General features: G+C 34.1%; 3 protein-coding genes across 4 annotated transcripts; 1 reads left to right on the top strand and 2 right to left on the bottom strand.

The window, feature by feature from the left end:
* Positions 1 to 327: 327 nt before the first annotated feature.
* Positions 328 to 2,826, bottom strand: Ilp-2 (insulin-like peptide 2). 2 transcript variants are annotated; one of them, XM_076907447.1, is made up of 3 exons: positions 2,756 to 2,826; positions 701 to 920; positions 328 to 558 (listed from the first exon to the last, which is right to left on the bottom strand). In XM_076907447.1, the coding sequence occupies exons 1-3, from the start codon at positions 2,810 to 2,812 to the stop codon at positions 386 to 388; spliced, it is 450 nt and encodes a 149-aa protein (XP_076763562.1). In that variant the 5' UTR covers positions 2,813 to 2,826; the 3' UTR covers positions 328 to 385. The 2 variants fall into 2 exon arrangements, with proteins under 2 accessions (XP_076763562.1, XP_076763563.1); XM_076907448.1 differs by lacking the exon at positions 2,756 to 2,826 and adding an exon at positions 1,864 to 1,974 and having other exon boundaries at positions 329 to 558.
* Positions 2,827 to 4,393: 1,567 nt separating this feature from the next.
* LOC143430917 (protein O-mannosyl-transferase Tmtc3) lies at positions 4,394 to 9,537 on the bottom strand. Its single transcript, XM_076907391.1, has 13 exons — positions 9,078 to 9,537; positions 8,484 to 8,620; positions 8,302 to 8,383; positions 7,975 to 8,074; positions 7,796 to 7,911; positions 7,461 to 7,633; positions 7,131 to 7,386; positions 6,900 to 7,048; positions 6,508 to 6,820; positions 6,064 to 6,354; positions 5,784 to 5,966; positions 5,421 to 5,705; positions 4,394 to 5,331 (listed from the first exon to the last, which is right to left on the bottom strand). Exons 1-13 carry the CDS (start codon positions 9,267 to 9,269, stop codon positions 4,582 to 4,584), a joined length of 3,027 nt encoding a protein of 1,008 aa, XP_076763506.1. The 5' UTR covers positions 9,270 to 9,537; the 3' UTR covers positions 4,394 to 4,581.
* A 2,878-nt stretch (positions 9,538 to 12,415) lies between these two features.
* On the top strand, positions 12,416 to 16,382 carry Nrt (Neurotactin). The gene is made up of 6 exons (XM_076907459.1): positions 12,416 to 12,638; positions 13,308 to 13,502; positions 14,000 to 14,213; positions 14,518 to 15,013; positions 15,119 to 15,787; positions 15,869 to 16,382. The coding sequence occupies exons 1-6, from the start codon at positions 12,426 to 12,428 to the stop codon at positions 16,254 to 16,256; spliced, it is 2,175 nt and encodes a 724-aa protein (XP_076763574.1). The 5' UTR covers positions 12,416 to 12,425; the 3' UTR covers positions 16,257 to 16,382.
* Positions 16,383 to 18,122: the final 1,740 nt, after the last annotated feature.

Below are 18,122 nucleotides of genomic sequence, written 5' to 3'. Positions count from 1 at the left end.
TCAGATACTTAATAGAAAATTAATTACTGTACATCAATTATAGTTTTTTTTTTTTTTTACGTAAATCGTTACGTTAATATTTATATATGCACATAACATACGCTATGTATTATAACGTATGTTAAACCAACCAAGATTTGATCTCGTATTGATCGAGTTCAAGGCACTGAGTAACAGGAGAAAAGCGGTGATAACTTGTATAAATACATTTGATCGTATGGATCATAAATTAAAACGAGCACTACTACTGTATTTATACTTGTGTAAATGTTTAAATTTTTTAAAACAATATTCGACGTTAAAATTTTAGCGTACTTTAGTAAGCAATGAAATATTTCAGAATTTCCATAATTTGAAAATTCAAGTAAGAACAATGATTCTCGTGTCAACGGGAACCACAATAGGATTTCAACTCTTCTATCATACATGGTTTTAAGCAACACTCTTCATAAATTCCCCGTGAGTTCCTTCGAGACCTTAACATTTTCCTCGCATTTTCAATGGACTTGTAAGGATGCAAATCGTAACTATATGTCATATAATTATCCACCTCCATTTCTGAAAAAAACTGGTTTTTTGTAGAAGTTGCAGTAAAGAAATATTCACATTTTTACGAAGTTTCTTCATTCTAAATCCAACGGTTAGTACAAATAATTTAATTTGTGTAAAAAATATGGCAATACACGCCTTCTACGCTTACCTTGATTGCTTTTTTTAAATCGGGTATTATAAACACTACCACAGACTATTTGTAAAGTACTCGATAGTTTTCGACCACAATATTGGTGGGGCACGTCGTTTACAACCTGTCCATTTTGGTCATACTGGAACACATCCGATCGTGTATATTGCGCTTCCGGCATTAAGATTGCTATCACAAGCATCAAAGTTACGAGCGTGTATACTCGATATGCGGACATCTACAAACAAAGGAACATTTTCAAAGTAGCAATAAAATCGGTTGTTTAATAAAATTTTATATCACTTCAATAAGTGGAGACAAAGAAATAGACAAAGAGATAAAGAAGAGTAATAAATAGATATATATCTTCGTTATGGGTGTATAAATGATGTATAAAAGAAGAAAGATATTAACTACATATTATAATAGAATACTATTGGTATAATACAAGATTTTTCATATAACGTGTACTGTCGCCATAATGCAATTAATATAATATTTAAATATAATAGCAAAAGAAAATTATGACATTCATTCTTGAATAGATTTCAACAAATTAGCTTTCAAAATGAAAAATCAACACTTGTATGGATGAACTCGAAAATCAAGTATCATAAATGAATCCTCAAGTGTGTCTATTTAAATCGCTTTTATTAACCTTTATCGGAATTTATCATTATTGGTGCCCCATACTGTTGCCATCGTGTACCAGTCGTCGAGTAACGACCTATTTTTAGATATCATTTGTGTAAATGTGAATTTTGCACAGTAAATGTTTCCGTGTTGTAAATGTCCTTGTGTAAAATATTTTTGAATATCTTTGTATCTCCACACGCGTAAATATTTCGGAAAAATGTCTGTATAGGAAATCGATCAAAAGTATATACTTCGTCGAAAGAATTTTTCTTTCTATTCTCCTTTCCTTCTAAAACTCAGTGCATATCTATCAAGTATAGAATTAAAAATATAGAGTTTGAAATAAATTCGATTCTAAAAATAGGAATTCTGTCCATTAATATTTCTTGAAATTTATTAGTAAAGATTTGTAGGTAAAGGACCTCGTTGGAGAGAGAGAGAGAGAGAGAGAGAGAGAGAGAGAGAGAGAGAGATGATCGTGTAGGTTTAAGATGCTAATAGTAATTATCACATTAGGAAATGATTTATTGGTAATGATAACATACCGTGTCGATATAACTTCCACCAGCAACATAGATATTATTTAACTGCTATTTCCCAGAATGTAACATTTTATTCAACTCCATGGATATTTGTGGTACTTCCACTCTTAAATCAATTAAGATTACTCTATATTATCCGTAATTAAACATATCATTTTTAAATCCTATTTACCTAAAATAAGATAATATCGAAATTTAAGTAACGGGAAAGGTTAAATTTTATAAAAATGGACATAAAATAAAATGATTTACTTACTATAGTGCGTTGATAAAGATATCGATCAGAACACTATGTGCGTATACATATATATTAAAGTCTTATCGTTTTACGTTTTTTGTTTATGTATAAAATTCATTGACAAAAGTTAATATAAACTATTTGAAATATAACATATAGAAATGTATACATAAACAAAAAAAAAAAAAAAAACGTAGACCGATAAGACTTTAACAAGTGAGAATGTATTTTTCAAAGAATAAAGCTAAATGAAAAATAATATGAATGATAATTATTGTATGCAAAAAGATTTGTTATTCTGGGAGTTTACTTCGTTTACTTACTTTCTATTTCGATAAAATTTTAAATTGTATTTCCCAATATTCCAAACGCAAACGTAGTAAGGCGGATAAGATTGTCGTAAAAAATACCGATAAAAAATAAAGTTAATAAATAAAATGTAAGCAAAAAATACATTTATTTTTTGTTTCTCTACTGTTCAGTTAAAAAATTCTCCATATTGACTTGTATCGATTGCGATTATATTATACCCGTTTCATCGAATCGATCGATGTCCGATATCTCGAGTGATAATTTAGAACGATAATTTGAAATTTACTCTGTATATCGTTTACACGACTACATGAAGAACTAGTTTGTGCAATATTGGAAAGTTACCCTTTGATAATTGTAATTGTAAACGATAAAGTCCTCGGCTAACTGGAACGTTTGCATTCTTTTCAATATATATATATATATATATATATATGTAAGTATTTTGTTCATATTCACTATTCTTTTTCCAATTTATCTTCTCTTGCGAAGTTGTAACCTCTCACGTATATACGGTATACCTATTTTATGTGCAATTATTTATCGTATTTATCGAATTTTTCAAATTTTCAGATATTCTACGGTTCTATAAGATGAAATTCTCGGTGGAAATCATTTCATTTGTCCTTTTTTAATCTTACTTGTCTTTTTTAATTTTACTTTTAATCGAAGATATACAAGTGTTTTTTCAATTAATATCGACGATTAAAACGGACAGGAAGGAAGAGCGAGATAGAATAATTTATAATAATGCATTGTTCTTTTTTTCCGTTTGTCTCTCTTCATCTCATTTGGTTCATTGATACTGTTAAGCACCGTTTCCGTTCCACAATACATCTCGTATCTTTAAAATTTAAATACACGATTAAATACCTAACACTTGTTACACCAAATACGTCCTCTTTTTGAGAGATCATGTTTAATACACAGCAAATACAGTAAGATTTTTTACACTCATTTAGACACACCACTTTATTCATTAACTTTTGGTGAAGTAAAAAAATTCAAAATAAAGGATCTAAAGATGAGAGAAGAGGAGGAGAGAGAGAGAGAGAGAGAGAGAGAGAGAGAGAGAGAGAGGGGTAAAGAAGGAAGGGTGGGAGTTAGAATTGAGGGGAGGGGAAGGGGCGAAGGATGGGGAGGGACAGAAAAGAGAATAGAGAGGAGAGGAAAGATATAGAGATAAATAAAGACAGAGAGATGCGTTCGATACTTGATGGTCCGATTACTAGAATTGTTCTGCTCTGTTTAAAAGCAACAATTCTCGTGCAACATGCACACAAGTTCTTCCCTTACTAACGTAAATCGGTTCAAGAGAACGTACACGACCGAACAGTCCATACACTTCTTCTTTGCTCTTGTTAGCCGATCTTCCTCCTTTAGCCTGGCGTTATATTTTTATTCCTGGTCCATTATCGCGTTACTTTATTATTTATTACTACTGCTTCTGTTACTACTATCTTGCAGTGATAGATATCTAATTTTAATCCAAACGCTTAATCACTGATTATCTTCTTCTTTAATCTCTTTTAAAATTTAGCTGTCTTTTTCTATTTATTTCATATATTTATCTTTTGTGTAGGATAGATGACCATAAATTTAAATCACGGTAGAAAAGAGCGGATTGATTATAACGAAGGGCACATGCAAAGGGATGCACTTACCAGCTCGCGAAGAGATGACGACTATCTACGGAAGAGTAGAAAAAGTGTATTAGCAAAAAAGATCGTTGGGTTACTTTATATAAAAAGTTACGAAAATGTCTAGTAGTGAACGATATAGTAACGATACGTTCATTAAGCGCATTATGTGAAAGCACCCGCCAGTGTTTTCCTTACATCGAATGCAAAGTCGTCGTTATGTTTTATTGCGTAAAAAGTTTTCTGCTTTTTTTTTTTTTGAGCAGCTGGATAATTTTGTCGACGAGCAACGAAAGAAGATATTTAAATGTATTAAGTGAATGGTTAAGAGAGAACAAAAGCGCGCATTTTTTAAATATATTTTACAAAACGTTCTATTTTTTTTTTCTCTCGTACAGCATATAAAACAATACTCTGTATTTATTTTATATTCACACATTAGCTCTATACGACTGTACCACCGTATTCCTTCGTTATACGTAGAATAATATAACTTTATACAGTATTCGGCGGATTTTTCAAACGTCGATACTATGAAAGTGCTGTGTCCTTCTCAGGAGTAGTTCCAGCATGCTTTCCACCAGTCGAAAATACTGGCGCAGCTCCATTGAACTTCTCCGAATTAATTGTTTTCGTCGCACGTTCCCGATCGATTGTCAATTCCGTTGCATCTGCGGTTACACTTTTACCGAAAACCTTTCCAGACGAGAATTCTTGCTCATCTTTTAACTCTGCATTCGAATTCAACAGTCTATCTTGATTGATGAGCGTATCTTTTACTTTCGGCTGCACTTCATTCAATGGAACTCTTGTAGAACTTTTTGGTGAACTCTTCAAGTGCGCAACATGATTATTTAACGAGTCTGTGTTGCTCTTTTTGTGACTTATATGATTATGATGATTCGAGAAGACAGAGTCCGTTTTGCCTAGAAACTGACTACCACTACTCTCCATGTTTCCTGGACCACTTGCACCACTGATACCTCCAGCACTATTACCGTTGGAAATGTCTCCCATGTTAAATTTCATCTCCTTGGGGCCGTTTTGCCAGAAAGAATCGTCAAAAATCTCTGTGTCACGTTGTTCCGGAGGTAATCTGCTAATGCGAGCCTTTACAATGGCCAGATGTCTATGTACATAATCCTGATGGGGTGCCAACGCTGCTGCTCGTTCCAGACACTGAGCAGCCAACCCCAATTTACCGCGCTCCACCATTACAACGCACAAATTATGGAGACCCTGAATATTTGTCGGATCCAGCTGCAATATTCTACGATAACACTGTAACCATTTAAAAACTTTTATTAGTATTTTTAACGTAAATTAGTAATTAATAAATTCATTTTTGTTTTGTTTTGTTGTTGGCTTACATTTTCAGCAGCATCCAAGTCCTTTATATTGTTTATGTAGATATCGCCTAGAAGGATTAATCCTTTAACATGGTCCGGATGAAATCTAACTAGCTGATTTAAGAAAGGAGCAGCTTCGAGGGGACGTTGTTCATCGGCTAATAACAGAGCAAGATTGAATAACGCCGAACGGAAATCCTCTTTGAGGGCTACTGCATTGCGAAACCATCTTTCCGCGCTTCCGCTATCGTGATCGTCCATGGCCAACATACCCAGATTAAAATGAACTCGTTCATTATTGGAATCCTGAAAAGTAAACTTATATTATATATAAACAATATTTAAAAATATTATTTTGATATTACGTTACATTATAATAAATACTTTTCGCAAAAGCTTCAAAAGCCTTTCTCGGGCTACTTTTCGTAGTTCAGCACGACCTAGTTCTTGAAGTAAAATAGCTGAATTTAGTAATGCCTGTTCATGTTCTGGATCAAATTCGAGAGCTTTGTCGAGATATGCTAAGGCTTGAGATGCTTTTCCTTGTTCTAGGAATACGACACCCAGCTGTGAAAATCAAATTACCATATTAATAGACGATACGTTTGTTTTGATCAATATTTTTAATTAATTTAACTTTTTCACACATCTTTGAACTACTTACATTGTAATATATATCGGGATTGTTACTATCATAAAAAAGAGCTCGTTCATAAACTTCCTGAGCTTCCTTTGTGCGATTAAGTTTAATTAAAACGTCGCCTCTATTAATATACGCTTGCGTATAATCGGCACGCATACTAATGGCCTGCCTATAAAGCAAATCGGCTTCCTCTAACCTAGTAGCATTCTTGGCTATTAGATTTGCTAAGTTTACGAAGACATTCAAGTGATTCGGAGCTATTCGCGCTTGGTACGATTCTCCAGGTTTTGCTTTAGGTAATAAAGACTTTGCCTAAGTTGAAAAAAAAAAATTAACATTATTGACTGAACAGTATATGATATATACCACCCAACTTGTATCTTCAAATGTCTCATTTGTTTTGATGCTACGAAAAGAAATGGTAAAAAAGCAAATATCATTCGTTTAAAAGTCATATATTTTTACCTTCAGGTATGCATCTTCAGCTTCTTTAAACATTTTTAAATGATTGTAAGTTCTTCCCACGTTAATGTGTGCACCAATGTCATCGCCTTGAACTTGCACAGCCATATTAAAGAAATTCAATGCTTCCTTGAATCTTCCTTGACTTTCTAAGGCATGCCCAACGTTGTTAAATAATTTCGCATTACGATCATTCACCTTCAGACCTGACATGAATATGGAATATTCGTCCAACCAATCATAATTTCTGATGAAAGTCTTCGTCGTGTGTGCAGCCAAGAGAGTTATTAATAAAAATAGGGTTATCTTCTTGAATCTATGTATACAATGAGAATTAAGATTACACTTTGATCAAATTTAAACTACTAAAAAATATATTTTTAAATAGGATATACTTTTTGTCGCATAGAATGCTCCATCCATATCCAATAAGCATACAAAATCCCATAGACGGTGCATACAAAACTCTTTCAGCAATGACAAATCCAACTGGGAAGAAGAGATTTGAAGCTGGTAAAAACGGGAGTATCATCATAGCCAAACTCTGTAAAAAAATAATAATATATTTTTTATCTATTTCTAGTGTAAGTAGAAGACACGCCTATAGTATATGTTTTCATATTAACCATGATCAGTATAATTGAAGTTTGCCTATTAGGTGTTAAAATTGCCGTTATTAACAATGCTAGAATGCTTATGTGTGTAGCTATAGTAGCAAGATTGCGAGGATCTGTAAAACTTTCTATGAGTGGTATCGTTCCCATAGTCCAATCACAGCATAAATCATTTGGAAGAAATAACAGTCTTAAATTGACTGTTGCGAGGTAATTATAGGTAAGCTGTCTTATCGGTGTCGGAGCCACTGATGCGGGATTGTCAAATCTAAAATATTATTAACGAATTAATTTCCGCTTAGAAAATATATTTTCCATTGAAATTTTTATTTAAATTTTTACCTGGTAAATACAGGTAACTTCGAACCCATTACATGTAGTCGTAGGATAAGCAAACTAAACGTGACAAGTGTAAGAACTGTCAACCGTTTTGTACCTTCACTGGACCAAGCAAGCGATATCTTTTTCCCACCGAAAGCAGCCTTTAATGTTAGGAAAATATCCATTGCTCTTACCTAAACAGGTAATGCAATTTAAAAAATAGTCAATGCAGTTAGATAACAAATATTTGATGATTTGAATATTTTCTAGATAGAATAATATGAAAAAATCTTCATCTTTTTAATGCATTGCCTAATTTAGCGTTAATAAATACTGTTTGTTGTGCGAGTGTTTACCTTTTGTACAACAAAAATCTCATACAATACACAAACTGCAGTGGCTGTTATTCCTTGCTCCTTACATAACATGGCAGTAAAAACAAACAACATAGATAATATCAGAGATTTCCATCCTAAAACAAAATGAAATATATAATTAGCATTCAATTACGAATAATATTGCGAATATGAATTACCTGTAGATCTTCTACCTCGGCAGCATTTAGTGTATGTGATTAAAGCTGCTAAATAAAATAATGATGACAATGTTTCTGCTCTTCCAACTACTCCTGTAACCTTAATACACGATTATCTGCTGACAATGCATCTAAATATGAACTAGGAACTACAAAGAGAGATCGATCGCTCGACGTCGACCCTTTGAATCTGGACTTGACAGCAACACATTGTCGCCGAATGGAAGAACAAAGTCTAGAAACAATTACCAAATAATATTCTCATATAATTTTCAGGTAACGTCGATCGAATCGATCGATCTGTGAAACACAGTTTGAAGATCTTACTGCCTCTGTATGTATGGGATGGACCGCAAACAGGAGAGAAGACACAAAAGTTGCTGAATCGGATAGAAACATCAAGCAAGTCCTGCAATGATAATTAAAACATATTTGTTGTACCGTTAGTTTCTCTTAATAGATTATTATATATTATTTTTTATTTATATTTTTAGAGAAAGAAAACGTACCTAAAATATAATAAGCATACGCCAACATGTAGAATAACATTAAGTAGATGATATCCCATAGGATCCAATTGATGTATCAAGTAATTCCATCGAAATGTGAGAACACACAATGGCCTGTACGACTTGTGCGATTGCTCCTATTTAAAAGTTACATAAAATAAGTAATTTTGATTTTAGAGTCCAGAGAACTTTTCAGGGCAATAAATAAGAAGTCACTAATAATTCTTCTATAGTTAAATCATTAATTTTTATGCTGTGTATAAAATGGCAATTTAATTTTATTGCTGAAAATGTTTGATAAAGTGAAAGGAAATAACTATAAAATAACTACTAGCAGAAGATTTTTCTAATGAGAAAAAATTAATTTAAAAGAAGTATACAAAGCCTTGGTAAGTTAAACAGAAATGAGATAGATAAATGAGTTAGTTAAATGAAATGAGATAGATAAATTTGTGTCTGATAAGTTTGAATTGGATCAAACTTAATCGAAAGGGAAGGTGAAGGAGGAGAAGAGTTGAACGGATCAATACACAAGAAGGTAGACAAGAGTGAAAGAGAAGGGGAAATTGAAAGCGCCTCTATAGTTTCACCCACCTTGTGCATAGGAGTACCCCAAAAATCATTGTAAAAGACATTTTTCAGAGGTGTATGAGGCCTTAAATCGCGATTATCCTTTATCGCTGAAATGTCATCAAAAACGAAGCCGCAATTAAGGCTGTTTAGGTAGACGGCGAATGCGCTTATGGCGACAATCGCCGCGAGTGCTCCCCGCGCAGGCACTCCCATCACAAATAAGACATTGATCGGCCGTCTTTTTCTTGGGATTTTCGATTTCGAAACCCTACTGAAAGCCTGTTCGCTTTCTCCACTGACACTCTATTTGTCTTCTCTCTTTTTCCTTTCCTTTTTCTAACTACTTATGCTACCTATCTATCTACCCAGCTAGCTTGTCTGTCGAGCCGAGAGTTTAACCCCGCGATGTCCAAAGGAGACGCAGGAATAACATCTCCAGGCACGTAGACGCAGATACGTTCTTCTTCGAACACATTATGGCATTTATGTGTCCAATATCACTAAGTAGAAGTGCGCTTTCTCACAAGTTGTTCTCGGAAACTCGGTGGAAGACATATCAAAAGCAGAGCAGACTTTATTGTTCCCCTAGGAAAAGAAAGTTTCACACCGACCAAATGCACGGTAAACTGGAATCGATGATTATCGTGTGCGCACGTTACGATCGAACCGTTAAACGCTAGACGTGTATATATGCGGTTGTACAGCAATGCACGCTCATGTATCGTGAAACGAGCACAACGCAAGTACAGTGTCACGATGACGACGACGCGGATTTACAGCAGGTAGAATACGCGTGCGCGATATTGAACTACAAGCGCGAACTACACGAATATAGGGATATCCAACGAAGATGGAACCCGCGTTCGCGAGAGCTCGCACGAATTACACAGCCACTGCGTAGTCAAGTGTTACACCGCTTTCCAATTACTTACTTACTTGGAATGGACATCTCTGGTAAATGATTTTTCCATCTTTTACTCTCGCCATTTCAAACGTTTGACCGTGAAGTGAAACTTTCACCTATCCTGGGTCAAACCAAGTGAACGGGTACGGAGGTACGCCTGTGCGTCTGTACTTTTGTTAATAAATTTTACTCTACGTATACAAAACTAATCCACAATGTTTGGTTCCACTCCAGCATGGACAAGACTCATTTAGTTCCAGGCTAGCTAGTTAAACTATTCGCTAAACTATTCATTCTGTTTAAAAACACTCAAATATCTGGAAAGTAGGTAACGTATATGGTGCATAATTTCGAAGAGATTATTAAATTTACCGCGGTTTTCCAGGGACATTTCTCCATATGAGGTGAAGTCTGCGCAGTAGCGTTACACGATATTCCTAGGATAAACGGCATAAACGGCTAACGCCTTTTTTCTTTTGCAATACCTGAACAGAGGAACGTAAGTATACATGCATACGTACAATTTTCAAATTCTACGGTGCGTGATAGAAAAACGTACTTTCTATTCTATGCGAAATCGCATAGGTATTTATTAATAAACAACGTATAGGTATATTATTAATAAGCAACGTATAGATACTGAATGAAATATTTTCGCTTATTCTTTTATTTAAATGATAAAATTGAACAATCGCTTTGTATAATCTAAGATTATTGTATTTAACACAGTGTTTAAACCAAAGCAACCGCGCACGGTTAAAATCGACCAATGAAAGTATCGTAGTGCGTTCAAACCATGGTGGGAGAAACACCGTAGGCTGTAGAAGACTCGTAGGACGACAGTCGGAGGTAGGCATGCCCTAAGTGTCGTTCAGGACGTTATTTGTATTATTTAAAACAGAAGTTTTATGATAGAGTTCTCAATCGAATTCACAGATTTTATTTACAATTGACAAAGTGATTGTTACCAGAGGAGTCATCGTATTCGTTCTGACGCCGGCTAATCAACCGAGAGCCTTTCAACGTTGGAAAAAAGAAATACTTCTACTAAATTCGGCGGCGTGAGTGTTTACAAATACGTTTTTTATCTGCGCATAGGAGATATGATTGGTACAATGAAAGAGTTAAAATTTGAAATTTGAACTGAATCGTGAGTAAAGTTATTAAACTCTTCTGGTTTATTGAAAGCGGCGCAAGCAAACGATAAAAATTTTGTCTGACTCGATAGTTGGTATATTTTATAAGCTCAAGTAGCGTTCTTTTTATAAGTTTACGAGCCATATAAAAAGAGAAAAACTTGTATAGAAAGTTATTACCGTTTCTAAAGAAGAAATAATTTTGTGGAAAATACTTTAGAAGAATTATATTAAGGGAAAGAAGTTAACTATGTATAAATTGTGTACCACGAAAGAGAAAGTTGGACACAAGTATTTGTTTCGGAATTGTACGGCAGTAGCGACGCGTGAAACATATAACATATAAAGGGGCTGCCTGTAAACCGAGGGAGAAGAAAGGAAAAGAAGTAAACAAAAAAAAGCACAACTTATTTCCAGTGGTAAAATCACACATATAATCGCCTTTTTTCTATGAACCCTTCAGCCTTAATACCTGCGTATTCAAATAATTGTTCGAAAAATGTTTTCATATTTGTTCCTAAATCAGCAGACTCCTTATAATGTATGCTCGTACGACGTTGATAAAACATGTAATGCGGACAGTTATTCGATTGTAGAAGAATAATATTAATTATTGCAAAATGTCGTAAATATTATCCCCTAATTTTAGAGATCTCGATAAAATTATACGAAAAAACTCATGTTTTTACTGAGAGAAAAGGCAGTCTTTATCGAGAATATAGAAACGAATTATAACTATGTATAGCTAGACTTCCCGAGGCAATAGGCACAGAGAGCAATGCCATCCGATCGATCGGTTTACGTCTGGGCGTCTCGACGCCAGCTGCAACGCTTATACGTATGTATAGGATCATCCACATTCTGATTTTCCCCGAATGTTTTTTCTACGATCGCATAAATGTTCACCAAAAATTATATTTTAGCAGATCGAAAGTAAATTCTTCTGAAAACGAATTCAAAAGTTCAACATCTCGTGTACAAAGTTGAAAATAACAATTATAAATAAGTATTTGCTGGTACACGTACACCAATTCAAATATACTTACACTCTATTCCTGATAATTCGTATTATCAAAACATATAATATGTAATTATTTCAAATGATAAAAAATTATTAGAGATTGAAAAGCATATTTATTTCAACCGCAAGAAGCGAACGTGTCATAGCTTACGACATTAGAAAGTGTTATAAAATTACGTAGCATTTAAACATAAATTTAACAATAAACATAAATTTAAAAATAAGTAATCTTTTCGTTAGTCGAACAAATTGTTTTCTCACCATTTTTTAATTGAAGTTGAATTATGATCAATTTTTAAGGATAAAGTATGAGTCAGGACGATCAAGAGAAGAGCATGGATAAGAAAGAAATTGCGGAGGAGGAACGGGAGAAGATGTTGAACGCTGAAAATACAAAGCATACAGTGACATCGACCGCCCCGGACACGGAATCCGAAGACCAGAAACCCAAGAAGAAAATTCCAATTGGCGGAATTAAAATGCCTGGTTTCTGTCGTACAAAGAGCAAGGAACCTTGCAAAGTAATACCAAAACAATTTTCTTTTTAATTTCATAAGGAAATCTCTTCAATTTCGTTATTTCTACGTTAGAGAGTCATTCTAGAAGTCCGGATAAAACGAAAATTAAACATAACAAAATTCCATTTAAAGATTAATTTTTTTAACTCTGAATTATATAAAATAAAACGTAAAGTGTAGCTGTTAATGGTAGAATACAATGTAATACAATATAATTAGTTAATGTTATACATACGTATAATATATCTAGTAGTGGTCAAGTACATAGATGAATTTCGCTGTGGTCATTTAAGTAAATCCCAATGGAGTTGACGAATTGACTCTGAAACTAGTTTAATCAGACACAAATTAATAAAGATGTATTTAAATGTTCTCTTTGGCCGATTAACTGTCTGGTGTTTGGCCGATCTGTTTACAACAAAACGATATCGCTTGACAGAGCATAAGCTTCTGAAGCCACCATAGCGTGTTCACGAGGGGTGCTCGTAGCCCCGTAACGATTTTTTTCCAACATTAAACCAATGGATGACGTCAGACAAACAGCACACCTGGCATTATCGATCACGCGTCTTTTAAATAAGTATCGTCACGGCAAGTGATGATGCTGATGGTTCTTAAATTGCGAAAAGTACGTGGTGATCATGTAAATAAATATTTTATTCCTATTGTTAGGAGGATGAGGGTAAATCCAGTGAAACTGGTGAGGACGATGCGACTGAAAAAAATGTTAAAGAAAATGAGCAAAATGTATCTTCGGAAAAAACAAACACGCCGACTAAAGACGCGAAGGAGAAGGAAGCACGGAGAGGGATCCTCGATGCTATAAAGTTACCTTTAGTCTCTGTTTTTCCTAGAAAAAAAAACAAGGTAATAAATCAATCGACTTACCGATTTTCAATTGAATTATATAATATAAAATATGTACCAATACTGATTCTGTTTAGTACTTTAGTGTATAGGTGTTCGATTCGCGTATTGGTATCTACTTTTTTATTTTAATTTCTTTTACGAAGTACGATAAAAGGATATTTAATTTATAAACAAAAACAAAAAAAAAAAAAAAAAAAAGAAAAAAAGATAAGTATACTTTCACTTGACAAAAGAAACTGATACAATTGTAAAGTAGATATACATTGTTCAAATTGCATGAATCATCCTGTAGAAAATATGAATCAATAATTCGGTGGCTTGATGGTAACAGTGAAATTTACCAGGCGAACTCTTACAGAATCTTCCTAATTCAGGATACTCAAGTACGCACGGTCTTATGTTCGAACTAGGCTACTCCATCAAATCGAAGTGCATCAATTAACGCGGAATTTTTTAACTTCACTTCGAGTTTTAATATTGTTTAACAATTTTAGGAAGGTGAAGTAGAATTGGGAGCCACTGGAGCTGTTGGATTAGCAAGTGTCGAGACTCTTGATGATGCTGCAGCGGAGAAAAATCCTATTGGTAATGAAGACGGTATGGAAACCGTTCGACTCGATGGGGACGCTCCGGACGGAATTGAATCACCGAAGCAACACTTCCTTGTTGCTTGTATATCTGCTACAAGGAGAAATTTGTTCGCGCTTGGTACACTATTATGATATAGCGTAACTTGGTGAAAAAAAATTGTACAATCTAGGCTCACTTTAAAAGACAAACTATTTACATTCGTATTTTTGAATGAATATTTTTTCGAAAAATTCTACATCAGAGAATGGATCGACAAACTAAAGTAGGGGTTCCCACCCTAAGAGAAACAGTTTTCGAAAAAGTCTGAGTTACGCATGCGAAAGTACAATTCTTTTACGAAAACTTAGTACATAAATATACACGTATGTAAGCCGATGATTTTAAACACGAATAGTAATTTGCACAATACCTGTTACAATAGTGGCAACGTTATGTATCCTGATATCAGTCATCATAATCATCTGTATCGCTTACGTCGGCCCAAGGAAGGGTACTTCACAACTGATAAAGGATGGAAACTTCGTTGAAGCAGCGACTTCTTGCGGACCTGTGCAAGGAATATCAGAGGATGGTGCATTTGCATTCCGTGGAATTCCATATGCACTACCACCATTAGAAAATCGTCGTTGGCAGCCCGCGGAACCCCTAAAAAAGATTGAACATTGTTGGACAAACGTATACCTGGCACACAACTCCACAAATACTTGCTGGCAAAGAGAATCATCGGGACGCTTTATAGGGACCGAAGATTGCTTGTATTTAGATATTTTCACACCTGAAGTCAGATATGATTCACCTTTGCCAGTCGTTGTTATGATTGGTGCAGAAACCCTCACTAGTGGTTCTCCAGGTGTAATGCAGCCTTCCGCGAAACTTGCGCGTGTTCGCGATATGGTGTTTGTTAGACCCAACTTTCGGTTAGTCCTAGCGCCTTATTTCGTTATATTATTGATACTAATATCGGTACGTAAATTATAATTTACGGAAATGTTCTTATAGTTGCAAATTTCATTATAATTCAGATTAGGAATCTTTGGATTCCTGGCCGCAGAGCCACTCTCAAGAGCGAATCATCCTCCGACATCTGGAAACTATGGACTCTCAGACATTATAACCGCGCTTCAGTGGGTTCAGCTTAACATCGAAAATTTCGGCGGAAATAAGACGGCTGTAACTTTATGGGGACATCGAGCAGGAGGAACTCTTGTAACAACTTTAGTTGGTATCCGACGAACGAGTAACCTTTTTCAGAGAGTATGGATCTCCAGCGGTAGTGCGATATTTCCTAGCAGGAATTTGAGTGTTTCAGAAGAACTTAGCAAACAGTTCTTAAACTCTATAAGATGCAACGACGCCAGTTGTTTACGAAGCAAAAGTGCTGAGGAGGTAATGGATTCCGTTCCAGAAACATGGCACTTAGGAAATATTGGTCTGCCTGAGCCCAGAGAAGCTACAATAAGGGATAGAAGGCACGAGTGGCTAGTACTTGACGGTGTCATTCTTCAGGAGCCAGTAGGTCAAATTTGGGCAAGGGACGAGTTCTCAGTAAAGATTGTAATGGGTACTACTGCTCATGCCGGAGCTCCTCTCAAGTATCTTACTTCTAATGCCACCCTGAATTCCACACAAGTAGAGAAAAGTGTGAAAGAATCCTTGCTAGGAACGTTAGGCTTGGTCAATGAAACCTTCAAGTTCGTATAATCTATTGTTACAATCCCATTTGAAAATGCATATAAGATTTTATAAATTAAAATTGCTTTTGCATTTTTTAGATTTTATAATGCAACATTAAAGGGTTTATTAGGCATGATTTCGGATATTCGTGTTGTATGTCCCTTACTGACACTTGCCAGAATGAAGACCAATATTCCATTCTATGTAGCAACACAACCTCGAGGACTGTTTGCAGATCCTGACAGTGATGCTGCGGGAATACTTGGATCGTACGCCGCCCGTACTCCTGCTGAGAAAAGACACGTATCTGCTATGCAGCAGCTTTTTAATCATTACGTATGGCATGGTGAGGTACGACGAGCAGATCCTATCGATATGAAACGAGTTCTTATTGTTGAACAAGATACACTTCCTAATCTCGATTATCCTCATTGCGATTTTTGGATAGAGAAAAACATAGTTCCATCTTATGGTCGGATAGATTGAATCATTTTTTTGATTATGTGGTCGACGGATAAAGCAGAATTTCAATCTGGCCCAAACTATTCTGTACGATGAAAATCAATTTAATTTACCAGCTTTTATACCTGACTATAACAAATAGAAGATGGGATTTTCGTTTGTGCGAATGAAACATATCTGTACCGTCGTTCTCCGAATCAAAAATTAATAAGATCAACTGTTTATTTATGTTATGAGAATTGTCGCAGATTTGACTTTTTTACAAATATTTCGACAAAAATCGTTGGGGTATTGTATTGTAATCTAATATCGTTAAGCATTCTGTCGTACTACAAAAGTTTTCTAAAATAATGATAGAAGCGACAAATTGCATATTACTTATTATTCTCGTTATATTTTAAGTACAGTATGATGATAATTATTTGGGATATCTCTAGATCAAAATTTAAAAATACTGCTAAAGTTATTCTTTCCTTAAGAATAACAAAAAAGCTAACAATTATAAATATCGTATATATATTACGAGTTCTGTACTTCAGTTGTAGAATTTGTCTTACTATTATTATTTGTTGTACGAATCAAATAAGTATAGGATATTTAATATAATTTTATAGCTTGTGACAATACAGAAAATATTCTCTATCCGGGGATATTTTCTCACAAAATGGAAATTATTAATCTCAAATTGTCACTTGTTCAAATTTTTTTAATGTTTGCAAGCCTCTTATACTTATTTGCTTTGAGATGTATACTGTTTATTTAACTATGCAGAAAGAAGTATGTACTGTCGGTTTTTTAAGAAGCAGCTAGATATTTATACATATAAATATTTAAGTATTTCCATATGCAGTATTCGATAGTTTCTTCTTTGTACATAGACGACTGTTACTATATTCATTTTTTTTTTTTTTTTATATCAATATACTCCAAAATATTTCTACTCGCATAACGAGTATAGAAAAGTATTAATGTCAAGTCTGATTTTTAAATTGTAAGACTGATTTTACAAATCGTCGTTTCATTTGTATATGAATGTCCATTATATACTATATAGTTTTAATTGAATAGCTTCGTAGTATATAAAACACCTGCCCTACGAGCAGCATTTTTATATCGTAAAGGAAAAAATGCAAATGGTTTTATTGCATCGATGTGTATTCATGGAACTTATGGTCACCATCACGTTTTCATAATATGAAATTGCACCAAAGCACATGCTTATTCTTCCAGTCTTACCATTTAAATAAATTTAGGGATATAATATTTCTAACATTTCTGACTGAAATATTGCATAAATTATAAAAGAATTGTATTGAATGAATTGAATGAAAAATGATTGTAAATATTCCTAAATTTATTTAAATTTTAAGGAAAGAAATCATTTTACAATGCGTTCAAATACTTGTGTGATATTTTGAGCAAAATGATGTGTCATTCGTTTAAAAAATTTTATAATTCCAACAAAAGATCACTGTTTTCTTTATTAATACAATTGTAATTACAACAGATTGATCTGTAGCAATTTAATTGTCTCCTTTAGTATATGTGTGTGTGCGTGCGTGTTTGTATCAGTTAAATCAGTTTAATATCAGTTGAAAAAAAAAAAAAAAAAAAAAAAAAGAAAAACGGTATGTTGACAGGTCTGCTTGATTTCTGATAACAATCTACTCCCAAATCATGTGAATCTACCTTTAAGTTATTAAATTAGTTATTAAAAGATATATGTAAACGAATGTTTTTTATATGGAAAAAATGCAAATTTTACATTCGAGAAAGATAAAAAAAATTCAAGTGGTTGATGGTGATGAATGCAAAAAAGGTTGATTAATAATTTTTACACGTAGATAGATGTAGATGGCAACCATTGGCTGAAATTCTTGACTATTTGGT

The sequence above is a fragment of the Xylocopa sonorina genome, chromosome 16 (assembly GCF_050948175.1).
Source record: "Xylocopa sonorina isolate GNS202 chromosome 16, iyXylSono1_principal, whole genome shotgun sequence".
In the NCBI taxonomy this organism is placed as follows: domain Eukaryota; kingdom Metazoa; phylum Arthropoda; class Insecta; order Hymenoptera; family Apidae; genus Xylocopa; species Xylocopa sonorina.
This window is presented reverse-complemented; position numbering and strand designations above follow the sequence as displayed.